Raw genomic sequence first — 14,155 nt, 5'->3', positions numbered from 1 at the left:
CATAAGAGGCTATTAGCTGAAGTTGAAGTTCGTGGAATTGAGGGCAAATTATTGACCTGGTTAGGAAATTGGCTGAGCGGCAGGAGACAGAGTGTAGGGATAATGGGCAGGTTTTAAAATAGGCAGGATGTGACCAGTGGTGTCCCCAGGGATCTGCGTTGGGGCCTCAACTATTCACTGTATTTATTAACTTAAATGACGTGATAGAGAGCCACACATCAAAGTCTGCAGATGTCACAAAGATAGGCAGCATTGTAAGCAGTGTCGATGGAAGCATAAAATTACAGAGTCATTAATAGATCAAGTGAATGGGCAAAACTGTGGCAAATGGATCTCAGTGTAGGCAAGTGTGAGGTCACCCACTTTGGACCTAAAAAGGATAGACCAGAGTACTTTCTAAATGGTGAAAAGCTCGAAACAATGGAGGTCCAAAGAGACTTAGGGGCCCATGTACATCGATCATTAAAATGTCACGGACAGGTACAGAAAATAATCAAAAAGGCTAATGGAATGCTGCTGGCCTTTATATCTAGAGGGCTAGAATACAAGGGGGTAGAAGTTATGCTACAGCTATACAAAGCCCTGGTTAGAGCCCACCTGGAGTGCTGTTTTCAGTTCTGGGCGCTTCACCTTAGGAAGGATATATTGGCCTTGGAGGGAGTACAGCGCAGATTTACTAGAATGATACCTGGACTCCAAGGGTTAAATTACGAGGAGAGATTACACAAACTAGGGTTGTGTTCCTTGGAATTTAGAAGGTTACGGGTTGATTTGATCCAAGTCTTCAAGATATTAAGTGTAGATAGAAAGAAATTATTTCCGCTGGTTGGGGAGTGTCTGCCCATTTCACCAGTCTGTCTCTGTCCTCCTGAAGTCTGTTACTATCCTCCACATTGTTTACTGCATTTCCGAGTTTTGTGTCATCTGCAAACTTTGAAATTATACCCTTTATACCCAAGTCCAGATCATTAATATATATCAAAAAGAGCAGTGGTCCTAATACTGACCCCTGGGGAATACCACACCCTCCAGTCTGAAAAACAACCATTCACCGCTACTCTCTGCTTTCTGTCCTTTGGCCAATTTAATATCCACACTGCCTCTGTCCCTTTAATCCCATGGGCTTTAATTTTGCTAACCAGTCTATTATGTGGTACTTTATCAAATACCTTTTGAAAGTCCACATACACAACATCAACCACACTACCCTCATCAACCCTCTCCGTTACTTCATCAAAGAACTCAATCAAGTTAGTCAAACATCATTTTCCTTTAACAAATCCGTGCTGACTTTCATTTATTAGCCCAGACTTTTCCAAGTGCCAACTAATTTTGCCCAGGATTATTGTCTCTAAAAGTTTCCCCACCACCGACGTTAGGCCTGTAAGCAGAGAGTTCTTCTGGTTTCTTGGTCAACATTTATTGCTCAACCAACATCACCAAATCAGATGATGTTTGTGGGATCTTGTTGTGCACAAATTGGCTGCTACATTTGTCTACATGACAACAGTGACTGCACTTTAAAAAGAGTCCATTGCCTGTAAAATGCTTTGGATATCCTGAGGACATGATAAAGTTGCACGATGCAATTTCTCGCTTTACTCCTGCTTGTTCTGATCCCCACTTTGTGAAACACCTTGACATGTTTTGCTGGGGTAAGGACGCTATATGAGTGCAATGGGACATGCTTCTCAGAGAGGGCTAAAGATTATTGTTGAAACAGAATAGAGAAGAGGAAGTTTTAATCATTCAAACAAAGTTGACGTGGAAATTCTTAATATAAACAATGGAGGCAAAACAGGTTACTGACCCAGCGTGAACTTAGTGCATACAAAAGTGACCTCTTCGAACAGAAACAACATTTTGTCAGTTACTGAAAGAACTGAATATTACAGAGGGCTGTGAACATTCTGTGCATTGTATCTAGTTGTGTAAACACTTTTTTTTATAGGCAAAGGGACTGTTTTAGCAGATACCCAACAGAACGTAATGAACGGAATCATTGACCAGACTGTGCTTCTACCTCTAAAGCACAACATCAGTCGGCCAAGTGAAGTATTTAATTTGGAGTGGCGTGTAATTCGCAAGGCACCGAGTTCAATCCTCACATTCTCACCCAGCTCCTCTTTCCCATACATCTCAGAGGCCTTTAAAAAACGAGTGAATTTCTCTAAGTCCAATGCAGAATTGTCCCTTAAAAACATACAAATGACGGATGAAGGGACTTATGAACTTGAAGTGACGACATCAGATGGGAAATCGACTAAATGCTCAATCTTTCTAACTGTAAATCGTAAGTTGATTTCACTTCCTTGAATGAGCTCATTGTACTTTTTATATTCGGTGACTTCCTTCTTCATTTTGTGCAGTCGAAGGTTGCTTTAACTTGTCATCTGCACAGATGCCACTGATAAAGATCAAAACAATTTTAAAACCACCTGGCCTGCGGCCTGAAACTTACAACCACGTTACACAGTCCCCTGAATCAATATTAATTGACTGCAGCCACTATTTACCGAAAAGAACAGGGGGTCAATTCTCACTCTGAGGGAGGGGTAACGGGGGTCACACTCCGCCCATGTGGACCTGCAATCCGATCCTGCTTCCCCTGCATCCCTTTCAATGCCACCCCTTCCCCTGACCCCCCCTTATATTCCACCCCTTCCCCTGACCCCCCCCTTATATTCCACCCCTTCCCCTGACCCCCCGTTATATTCCAGCCCTTCCCCTGACCCCCCCCTTATATTCCAGCCCTTCCCCTGACCCCCCCTTATATTCCACCACTTCCCCTGACCCCCCCTTATATTCCACCCCTTCCCCTGACCCCCCCTTATATTCCAGCCCTTCCCCTGACCCCCCCTTATATTCCAACCCTTCCCCTGACCCCCCCTTATATTCCACCACTTCCCCTGACCCCCCCTGATATTCTTCCCCTGACCCCCCTTATATTCCACCCCTTCCCCTGACCCCCCCTTATATTCCACCACTTCCCCTGACCCCCCCTGATATTCTTCCCCTGACCCCCCTTATATTCCACCCCTTCCCCTGACCCCCTCTTATATTCCAGCCCTTCCCCTGACCCCCCTTATATTCCACCCCTTCCCCTGACCCTCCCTTATATTCCACCCCTTCCCCTGACCCCCTGATATTCCACCCCTTCCCCTGACCCCCCCTTATATTCCAACCCTTCCCCTGACCCCCCTTATATTCCACCCCTTCCCCTGACCCCCCTTATATTCCAACCCTTCCCCTGACCCCCCCTTATATTCCAACCCTTCTCCTGACCCCCCTTATATTCCACCCCTTCCCCTGACCCCCCTTTATATTCCACCCCTTCCCCTGACCCCCCCTTATATTCCAGCCCTTCCCCTGACCCCCCCTTATATTCCAGCCCTTCCCCTGACCCCCCTTATATTCCACCCCTTCCCCTGACCCCCCTTTATATTCCACCCCTTCCCCTGACCCCCCCTTATATTCCAACCCTTCCCCTGACCCCCCTTATATTCCACCCCTTCCCCTGACCCCCCTTTATATTCCACCCCTTCCCCTGACCCCCCCTTATATTCCACCCCTTCCCCTGACCCCCCTTTATATTCCACCCCTTCCCCTGACCCCCCCTTATATTCCAGCCCTTCCCCTGACCCCCCTTTATATTCCACCCCTTCCCCTGACCCCCCCTTATATTCCAGCCCTTTCCCTGCCTCCCTAATATTCCAGCTGTTTTATCTTCCCGCCTTATATTCCAGCCGCTCCTCTGCCCCCCCGCCTTATATTCCAACTGTTTCCCCTGCTGCCTTTAGATTCCAGCCCTTCCCCTGGCCAACTTTACATTCCAGCTGTTTCCCCTCCCCTCCCTTATATTCATGGTTTACCTTTTTCAGCTAATTATTGAACTCTGTGCCCTTCACATGTCGACCCCTCCCCCACAGAAGATAAATAATTATTGATAGTGAGGTAATGTATGAGGGGGTGTGGGTCACGATGTTGAATCCCTACCTGATGCTGGTCTCTGTCCAAGGGTTTGCTGAGCACCATCAGACCTGCTCCTGTGTATATCTAAGAAACATAGGAAACATAAGAAATAGTAGCAGGAGTAGGCCACACGGCCCCTGGAGCCTGCTCCGCCATTCAATAAGATCATGGCTGATCTTCAACCTCAACTCCACTTTCCCGCCCGATCCCCGTGTACCTTGATTTCCCTAGGGTTCAAAAATCTATCGATCTCAGCCTTGAATATTTTCAACGACTCAGCATCCACAGCCCTCTGGGGTAGAGAATTCCAAAGATTCACAGTCCCCTGAGTGAAGAAATTCCTCCTCATCTCAGTCCTAAATGGCTGACCCCTTATCCTGAGACTATGCCCCCTAGTTCTAGACTCCCCAGCCAGGCGAAACAACCTCTCAGCATCTACCCTGTCAAGGCCTCCAAGAATTTTATACATTTCAATGAGATCACCTCTCATTCTTCTAAACTCCAGAGAGTATAGGCCCATTCTACTCAATCTCTCCTCATAGGACAAACCTCTCATCCCAGGAATCAATCTAGTGAACCTTCGTTGCACCGCCTCTAAGGCAAGTATATCCTTCCTTAGATAAGGAGACCAAAACTGTACACAGTACTCCAGGTGAGGTCTCACCAAAGCCATATAATTTGTAGTAAGGCTTCCTTACTCTTGTACTCCAATCCCCTTGCAATAAAGGCCAACGTGCCATTTGCTTTCCTAATTTCTTGCTGTATCTGCATGCTAACATTTTGTGATTCTTGTACGAGGACACCCAAATCTCTCCGAACACCAACATTTATTAGTTTCTCACCATTTAAAAAATATTCTGTTTTTCTATTCTTCCTACCAAAATGAATAACCTTACACTTCCCCACATTATACCCCATCTGCCACCTTCTTGCTCACTCACTTAAAGGGGGTACATAGGAACATAGGAACAGGAGTAGGCCGTTCAGCCCCTCAAGCCTGCTCCGCCATTTGATAAGATCATGGCTGATCTGTGATCTAACTCCATATACCTGCCTTTGGCACATATCCCTTAATATCTTTGGTTGCCAAAAAGCTCAGATTTAAATTTAGCAATTGAGCTAGCATCAGTTGCCGTTTGCAGAAGAGAGTTCCAAACTTCTACAACCCTTTGTGCGTAGAAATGTTTTCTAATCTCGCTCCTGAAAGGTCTGGCTCTAATTTTTAGACTGTGCCCCCTACTCCTAGAATCCCCAACCAGCGGAAATAGTTTCTCTATCCACCCTATCTGTTCCCCTTAATATCTTATAAACTTCGATCAGATCACCCCTTAGCCTTCTAAACTCTAAAGAATACAACCCCAATTTGTGTAATCTCTCCTCGTAACTTAACCCTTGAAGTCTGGGTATCATTCTAGTAAACCTACGCTGCACTCCCTCCAAGGCCAATATGTCCTTCCAAAGATGCGGTGCCCAGAACTGTTCCAGGGTTTTGTATAGCTGCAGCATAACTTCTGCCCCCTTGTACTCTAGTCCTCTAGATATAAATGCCAGCATTCCATTAGCCTTGTTGATTATTTTATGCACCTGTTCATGACACTTCAATGATCTTTGTACCTGAACCCCGAAGTCCCTTTGCACATCCACAGTTTTTAACTTTTTACCATTTAGAAAGTACCCTGTTCTACCCTTTTTTGATCCAAAGTGGATGACCTCACATTTGCCTACACTGAATTCCATTTGCCACAGTTTTGCCCATTCACCTAATCTATCAATATCGCTTTGTAATTTTATGTTTCCATCTACACTGCTTACAATGCCACCAATCTTTGTGTCATCGGCAAACTTAGATATGAGACTTTCTATGCCTTCATCTAAGTCGTTAATAAATATTGTGAATAATTGAGGCCCCATGAAAGATCCCTATGGGACTCCACTAGTCACATCCTGCCAATGTGAGTACCTACCCATTATCCCTACTCTCTGTCGCCTTTCGCTCAGCCAACTTCCTAACCAAGTCCGTACTTTTCCCTCGATTTCATGGGATTCTATCTTAGCCAACAGTCACTTATGCGGGACTTTATCAAATGCCTTCTGGAAGTCCATATAAATAACATCCATTGACATTCCCCTGTCCACTACTTTAGTCACTTGTTTTTTGGGTCGCGACCGCAACCCGGCTTTATTTCCGGGTTTAATGTTGGTGCGTAAAAGTACAAGCTTCCCACTGGGAAAGTCTGCAAAATTTTGCGGTTGCGACCGAAAAAAACAACTATTTTCAACTCCCACCCACTCCCAACCCACCTGTTCTTGTGGTTTTAAATCACCCCCAACGTGTCTATATCCCTTTGCAGACTCTTTGTGTCCTCCTCACAGCTTACTTTCCCACCTAGCTTTGTATCGTCAGCAAACTTGGATACATTACATTCGGTCCCTTCATCTAAGTCATTAATATAGATTGTAAATAGCTGAGGCCCAAGTACCGATCCTTTTGGCACCCCACTAGTTACAGCCTGACAACCTGAAAATGACCCGTTTATCTCCACTCTGTCTTCTGTCTGTTTACCAATCCTCAATCCATGCTAATATATTACCCCCAACCCTACAAGCTCTTATCTTGTTAAACAACCTTTTATGTGGCACCTTATTGAATGCCTCTTGAAAATCCAAATATACGACATCCATTGGTTCCCCTTTATCTATCCTGCTAGTTACATCCTCAAAAACTCTAATAAATTTGTCAAACACAATTTCCCTTTCATAAAACCATGTTGACTCTGCCTAATCATATTATGATTTTCTAAGTGCCCTGTTACCACTTCCTTAATAATGGATTCCAGCATTTTCCCGACGACTGATGTCAGGCTAACTGGCCTGTAGTTCCCTGTTTTCTCTCTCCCTCCTTTCTTGAATAGCGGGGTTACATTTGCTGCCTTCCAATCCGCTGGGACCGTTCTGGAATCTAGGGAATTTTGGAAGATCACAACCAATGCATCCACTATCTCTGCAGCCACCTCTTTTAGAACTCTCCGATGTAGGCCATCAGGTCCAGGAGATTTGTCAGCTTTTAGACCCATTATTTCTCCAGTACTCTTTCTCTACTGATACTAATTACTTTAAGTTCCTCACTCTCATTATCCCCTTGGTTCCCCACTATTTCTGGTATGCTTTTTCTGTCATCTACTGTGAAGATAGATACAAAATTTTTGTTTAACGTCTCTGCCATTTCCTGATTCCCCATTATAATTTCTCCTGTCTCAACCTCTAAGGGCCCAATGTTTACTTTTGCTGCTCTCTTCCTTTTTACACACTTGCAGAAGTTCTTACAATCTGTTTTTATATTTCTTGCTAGTTTACTTTCATATTCTATTTTCTCCTTTTTAATCATTTTTTTGGTCATCTAAAACTCTCCCAATCCTCAGGCTTATTACTCTTCTTGGCAACATTATAGGCCTTTTCTTTTAATCTAATACTGTCCTTAACTTCTATAGTTAGCCACAGATGGATCACTTTTCCTGTGGAATTTTTATTTCTCAATGGAATATATATTCATTGAGAATATTAAAATATTAAAATATTTATTTAAATTTTTGCCATTGCTTATCTACCGTCAAACCCTTTCATCCAATTTCTTAGCCAACTCGCCCCTCATGCCTATGTAATTGGCTTTATTTAAGTTTAAGACTCTAGTTTCTGACTTAAGTTCATCACTCTCCCTGGTTTCCTCCCCATTTCCATTCGAGTGACAAGTTTCACCATCTGATTCTCTTCCTCTTAATTTCAAATACCCATTAACTTGCATTGTTAAAATGCTCAGAAAGCCCAGTTTTTGCATTTTTAGATTATAGCTGTTTCTTCCTGCAGATTTCTATAAAGTGGAACGATTTAATTGTGGAAGTTATCTGTTACTAAATAAAGATTTAGGGGGTAACCTAACTCACTGGGCGGGAAACCCAGGGGTCGAGTAGAGAAACAGTTTTACCCCCCCACCCTGCTCCACTCAGTGACTTCAGTGGGGAGTAAAATCAGGGCGGAGTGTAAAACCAGTGTGACATCCAGTCCCGTCAGTTCCCAGATGGATACGTTAGCTTAAAATTACTCCCATTACATCAGCTGTCGCCTGGAGGTTGTGTATTTATATTTCTTCTCAGTGTTTCTTCCAGTCCCTCATGGAGGTGCTTTATAATATTTGCCTACTTTTGCCAGTCTCTGGTTTATATATTGTGTGTTTATTTACACAGACCCTGTGTCTATTCCACAAATTGAAATAGTTCCAGAGGCTCCTCAGACAGGAAACAATGTGACCTTGCATTGCTCGGCCCTGGAGGGGAATATCATACATTACAACTGGTACAGATGTGACATGCCTCTGTCACATGGAGTGAACTACCACCTGTCGCAGAACAACAGCTCACTGACCGTGCTAAATGTGCAGCAATCAGACGTCGGCACTTACAGGTGCAACGTAACAAACCGCATCAGCAACAAACACAAGGACTTTGTTTTACAACTCTGCTGTAAGTGTCTCACTCAGTCATTCACTTCTGTTGGATCTCGTAAGTTGAGTTAAACGTAGTGGGTGCTGAATTGGGCCATGTAGTGCCCGTTGTTTCGGCACTACACGGCCTCTCTGACATTCAAGATGGCGTCTTGGATGCACATGCACGTTTCCAGCATGACTTGTGCTGGAAGCCATCTTGGTATAGGAGATAGCGCAGGCGCAAATACCGAACGCTGGAATCATGTAAAGTAGGGAGAAAATGCATGCAATCGGTGTGCAACGCTGATTTAAAACGATAGACACCATTTTGGACCTTAACGCTCAACTCAACGCACAGTCATAACCCCGACCATCTGAACGTGTCTTAGAGTGCCTGAAGGACCCCCACCAGCACTATTTAAAGGGTCCATGCAGGTGTTGCAGGTTAGTTGCTGGATTATTGCTTCTGGCTGCTGGTGGAGTAGGAAGTGTTTTTTGACGCTCCCTATTCTTACTGAGAGTTCCTGAAGTACATTTGAGAGTGTTTAGCAGGTACTGCCTTACGGGTCGGAAAGTTACAGCCGTGGTTGAACAACATTCCTGGCAACCATGGGCAGTCTGCTAGGGCTCCCACTGGGCATTGAGCACGACAGGGAGCATGCAGAGAGGCCACCCTGCGAGGAGACGGAGGACGAGGAGGCGCAGGGCACTAAGCAGGAGGCCCTACCCAATGAGGGCCTTCTCTTACCTCAATATGACCAAGGAGGATTGCATCCTATGCCTGAGGTTCACCAAGGAAGCCGTCACCGAGATCTGTCAACTGGGTGCGACCACAATTGCAGCCTCAGAGCAGGGCGAGGACAGCATTGCCTGGGGCTGTGAAGGTCACCGTGGTGCTGAATTTCTAGGGCTCAGGAGCATTTCAGGCCTCTGCAGGTGACATGTGCAACATCTCGCAGTATGCATGCTCTGCTGCATGAGGGAGGTCACAGACGCACTGTACCACATGAGGAACAGGTTCATCACCTTCCCCCTCCACAGAGACAAGCAGAACGAGCGAGCACAAGGGTTCACCCGCATTGCTAGCTAGCTTCCCCATGGTGCAGGGTGCCATTGACTGCATGCATATTGCCCTGCATATCACCCCCTGTGCTCGCTGACCTACACTGGCTCCCGATCTGGTAACGCCTCAATTTTAAAATTCTCATTCTTGTTTTCTAATCCCTCCATGGCCTTGCCCCTCCCTATCTCACTATCTCACTAACCCCCTCCAGCCCTACAACTCCCCCCACCCCCATACCCTTGAAAACTCTTGGTTCCTCTGACTCTGGGCTCTTGTGCTCTTTCCCTTTGCTTCGCTGTTGGCAGCCGTGCCTTCAGCTGCCTAGGCCCCATGGCCTGACATTTCCTCCCTAAATCTCTCTACCCCTCTACATCCTCATCCTCCTCGAAGACCTTCGTTAAGACCATCCTCTTTGACCAAGCTTTTGGTCACCTGTCCTTTTCATTCTTTCTGCTTACACCTCTGTGCAGTGCCTAGGGACATTTGTCTGCAATAAAGATGCTATATAAAGGCTCTATATTAATACCGAGTGCAGTTTTGGCTGCGCTGGTGCTTGATGTAACGGGCTGGATTTTGCTTTGAGCGGTGCCTGCCGTTCGTTGGACTTGCACTTGGCCATAGACTTTCTATGAACTTTTGCACGGCAAGTTCCTGTAAATTAGAGATCCAAATGGCAGGGTGCCCTCTCCAGGGCATCTGGGATCTGTGTGAACAGGACAAGCAGCTGTGTATCTCCTTAATCAAACAGAATGAAGCATCGTTCATAACAGTGCAGTCTGAACCAGGAAGTGTAAGTTAGAATAGTGAATTCAATGTCAAATCAGGTACAGAAAGAGAAATAAAAGAGGGTAAGAAAGAATGAATCAGACAGAGATAAAAGAGACAAAGACAAAGTTTTAAAAAAATAATTGATTAAAATTTTTTTTAATGTCCAACAATAAATAAAATCTGAAGGAATGTGACTCTATGCTTGTTAAAGTTAATTTTCAGTGCCAGAGAGGTTGTTTGGCAGTAATTAAGACTTACCACACTGTTAAAATGGTACTTAGACTTGAAATGACTTCACTTAACTTTTTTTGGAGACTTTAGTCCGTATCTATCAGGTAAGTACAAGAATTTCACACCGTTCAGTTTAAACGGGGAGTCAGACGTCGAGATGCCGTTTGCACGCAGCTTTTGGAGGAGCATGTAACCTGGTACAGCAACTTCCCGATTTAAAAAAAAATCCATTCATGGATGTGGGCGTCGCTGGCGAGGCCGGCATTTATTGCCCATCCCTAACTGCCCTTGAGAAGGTGGTGGTGAGCCGCCTTCTTGAACCGCTGCAGTCCGTGTGGTGAAGGTTCTCCCACAGTGCTGTTAGGAAGGGAGTTCCAGGATTTTGACCCAGCGACGATGAAGGAACAGCGATATATTTCCAAGTCGGGATGGTGTGTGACTTGGAGAGGAACGTGCAGATGGTGTTGTTCCCATGTGCCTGCTGCCCTTGTCCTTCTAGGTGGTAGAGGTCGCGGGTTTGGGAGGTGCTGTCGAAGAAGCCTTGGCGAGTTGCTGCAGTGCAACTTTTGGATGAAACATAGAAACATAGGAAAGAGGAGCAGGAGTAGGCCATTCGGCCCTTCGAGCCTGCTCCGCCATTCAATATGATCATGTCTGATCCTTTATCTCAATACCATATTCCCGCGCTCTCCCCATACACCTTGATGTCTTTTGTGTCTAGAAATCTATCTATCTCCTTCTTAAATATATTCTGTGACTTGGCCTCCACAGCCTTCTGTGGTAGAGAATTCCATAGGTTCACGACCCTCTGAGTGAAGAAAATTCTCCTCATCCCAGTCCTAAATGTCCTACCCCGTATCCTGAGACTGTGACCCCTCGTTCTGGACCCCCAGCCAGGGGAAACATCCTCCCTGCATCCAGTCTGTCTAGCCCTGTCAGAATTTTATACATTTCAATGCGATCCCCTCTCATTCTTCTAAACTCAAGTGAATACAGGCCGAGTCGACCCAATCTCTCCTCATACCATCTCAGGAATCAGTATGGTGAACCTTCGCTGCACTCCCTCTATGGCAAGTATATCCTTTCTTAGGTAAGGAGACCAAAACTGCTCACAATACTCCAGGTGTGGTCTCACCAAGGCCCTGTATAACTGCAGTAAGACATCCTTGCTCCTGTACTCAAATCCTCTTGCAATGAAGGCCAACATATCATTCGCCTTCCTAACTGCTTGCTGCACCTGCATGTTTGTTTTCAGTTACTGGTGTACAAGGACACCCAGGTCCCTTTGTACATCAACATTTCCCAATCTATCACCAATTAAATAATACTCTGCCTTTCTGTTTTTCCTTCCGAAGTGGATAACTTCACATTTACCCATGTTATACTGCATCTGCCATGTATTTTCCCACTCACTCAACTTGTCTAAATCATCTTGAAGCCTCTTTGCATCCTCCTCACAACTCAAGATCCCACCTAGTTTTGTGTCGTCAGCAAACTTGGAAATATTACATTTGGTTCCCTCATCCAAATCATTGATATATATTGTCAATAGCTGGGGCCCAAGCACTGATCCCTGTGGTACCCCACTAGACACTGCCTGCCACCCTGAAAAAGACTCATTTATTCCTACTCTCTGTTTCCTGTCTGTTAACCAATTTTCAATCCATATCAATTTATTACCCCCAATCCCATGTGCTTTAATTTTGCACACTAACCTCTTATGTGGGATTTTATCAAAGGCCTTCTAAAAATCCAAATAAACCAAATCCACTGGTTCTCCCTTATCTATTCTACCAGTTACATCCTCAAAAAACTCCAGTAGGTTTGTCAAACACAATTTTCCTTTCATAAATCCATGTTGACTTTGTCCAATCCCATTGACATTTTCTAAGTGTCCTGTTATCACATCCTTTATAATAGACTCCAGCATTTTCCCCACTACTGATGTTGGGCTAACCAGCCTGTAGTTCCCTATTTTCTCTCTTCTTCCTTTTTTAAATAGTGGGGTTACATTTGCTTCCCTCCAATCTGCAGGAACTGTTCCATAATCTATAGAATTTTGGAAGATGACAACCAATGCATCCACTATTTCCATAGCTACCTCTTTCAGTACTCTGGGATGCAGATTATCAGGCCCTGGGGACTTATCAGCTTTCAGTCCCGTTAATTTCTCCAGTACTGCTTTTTTTACGAATACTAATTTCCTTTAATTCCTCCTTCTCACTAGTCCATTGGTTCCCTAGCATTTCTGTGAGGTTATTTGTGTCCTCTTCCGTGAAGACAGAACCAAAGTATTTGTTTAATTGCTCTGCCATTTCCTTGTTCCCCATTATAAATTCTCCTATTTCTGACCGTAAGGGACCTACATTTGTCTTCACTAATCTTTTTCTTTTTACATACTTGTAGAAGCTTTTACAGTCTGCTTTTATGTTCCATGCAAGTTTACTCTCATACTCTATTTTTCCCTCTTAATCAATCTCGGTCCTTTTTTGCTGAATTCTAAACTGCTCCCAACCCTCAGGCTTGCTACTTTTTCTGGTGGTACACACTGCAGCCACGGTGCACTGGTCATGGAGGGAGTGAATGTTTAGGGTCATGGATGGGGTGCCAATCAAGCGGGCTGCTTTGTTCTGGATGGTGTCGAGCTTCTTGAGTGTTGTTGGAGCTGTACTCATCCAGGCAAGTGGAGAGTATTCCATCACACTCCTGACCTGTGCCTTGTCGATGGTGGATAGGCTTTGGGGAGTCAGGAGATGAGTCACTCACCGCAGAATACCCAGCCTCTGACCTGCTCTAGTAGCCACAGTATTTATGTGGCTGATCCAGTTAAGTTTCTGGTCAATGGTGACCCCCCAGGATGTTGATGGTGGGGGATTTGGTGATGGTAATGCTGTTGAATGTCAAGGGGAGGTGGTTAGACTCTCTCTTGTTGGAGATGGTCATTGCCTGCCACTTGTCTGGCGTGAATGTTACTTGCAACTTATGAGCCCAAGCCTTGATGTTGTCCAGGTCTTGCTGCAGGCGGGCACGGACTGTTTCAGTATCTGAGGGGTTGCAAATGGAACTGAACACCGTGCAATCATCAGCGAACATCCCTATTTCTGACCTTATGAAGGAGGGCAGGTCATTGATGAAGCAGCTGAAGATTGTTGGGCCTAGGACACTGCCCTGAGGAACTCCTGCAGCAATGTCCTGGGGCTGAGATGATTGGCCTCCAACAACCACTACCATCTTCCTTTGTGTTAGGTATGACTCCAGCCACTGGAGAGTTTTCCCCCTGATTCCCATTGACTTCAATTTTACTAGGGCTTCTTGGTGCCACACTCGGTCAAATGCTGCCTTGATGTCAAGGGCAGTCACTCTCACCTCACCTCTGGAAGTCAGCTTTTTTGTCCATGTTTGGACCAAGGCTGTAATGAGGTCTGGAGCCAAGTGGTCCTGGCGGAACCCAAACTGAGCATCGGTGAGCAGGTTATTGGTGAGTAAGTGCCACTTGATAGCACTGTCAACGACACCTTCCATCACTTTGCTGATGATTGAGAGTAGACTGAAGGGGCGGTAATTGGCCGGATTGGATTTGCACATAAATAAACGGTGATCGTTGTTAGTCTCACTGTTATTTTATGGCAAAATCTGGCCCTATA

The 14,155-nt window shown here is 45.2% G+C and overlaps 1 protein-coding gene across 2 annotated transcripts in view; it reads left to right on the top strand.

The window, feature by feature from the left end:
* LOC137311332 (HEPACAM family member 2-like) overlaps window positions 1-14,155 on the top strand; it is a 110,616-nt gene that overhangs the window by 75,726 nt on the left and 20,735 nt on the right. For both annotated transcript variants that reach the window (XM_067978610.1, XM_067978609.1), the window contains exons 2-3: window positions 1,952-2,293; window positions 8,211-8,486. In XM_067978610.1, coding sequence (XP_067834711.1) covers window positions 1,952-2,293; window positions 8,211-8,486 — 618 coding nt within the window. The remainder of the gene's footprint in view (window positions 1-1,951; window positions 2,294-8,210; window positions 8,487-14,155) is intronic.

The sequence above is a fragment of the Heptranchias perlo genome, unplaced genomic scaffold (genome assembly GCF_035084215.1).
Source record: "Heptranchias perlo isolate sHepPer1 unplaced genomic scaffold, sHepPer1.hap1 HAP1_SCAFFOLD_328, whole genome shotgun sequence".
Lineage (NCBI taxonomy): Eukaryota > Metazoa > Chordata > Chondrichthyes > Hexanchiformes > Hexanchidae > Heptranchias > Heptranchias perlo.
Note: the sequence above shows the minus strand (reverse complement) of the source record. Positions and strands in the feature narration are given on the sequence as shown.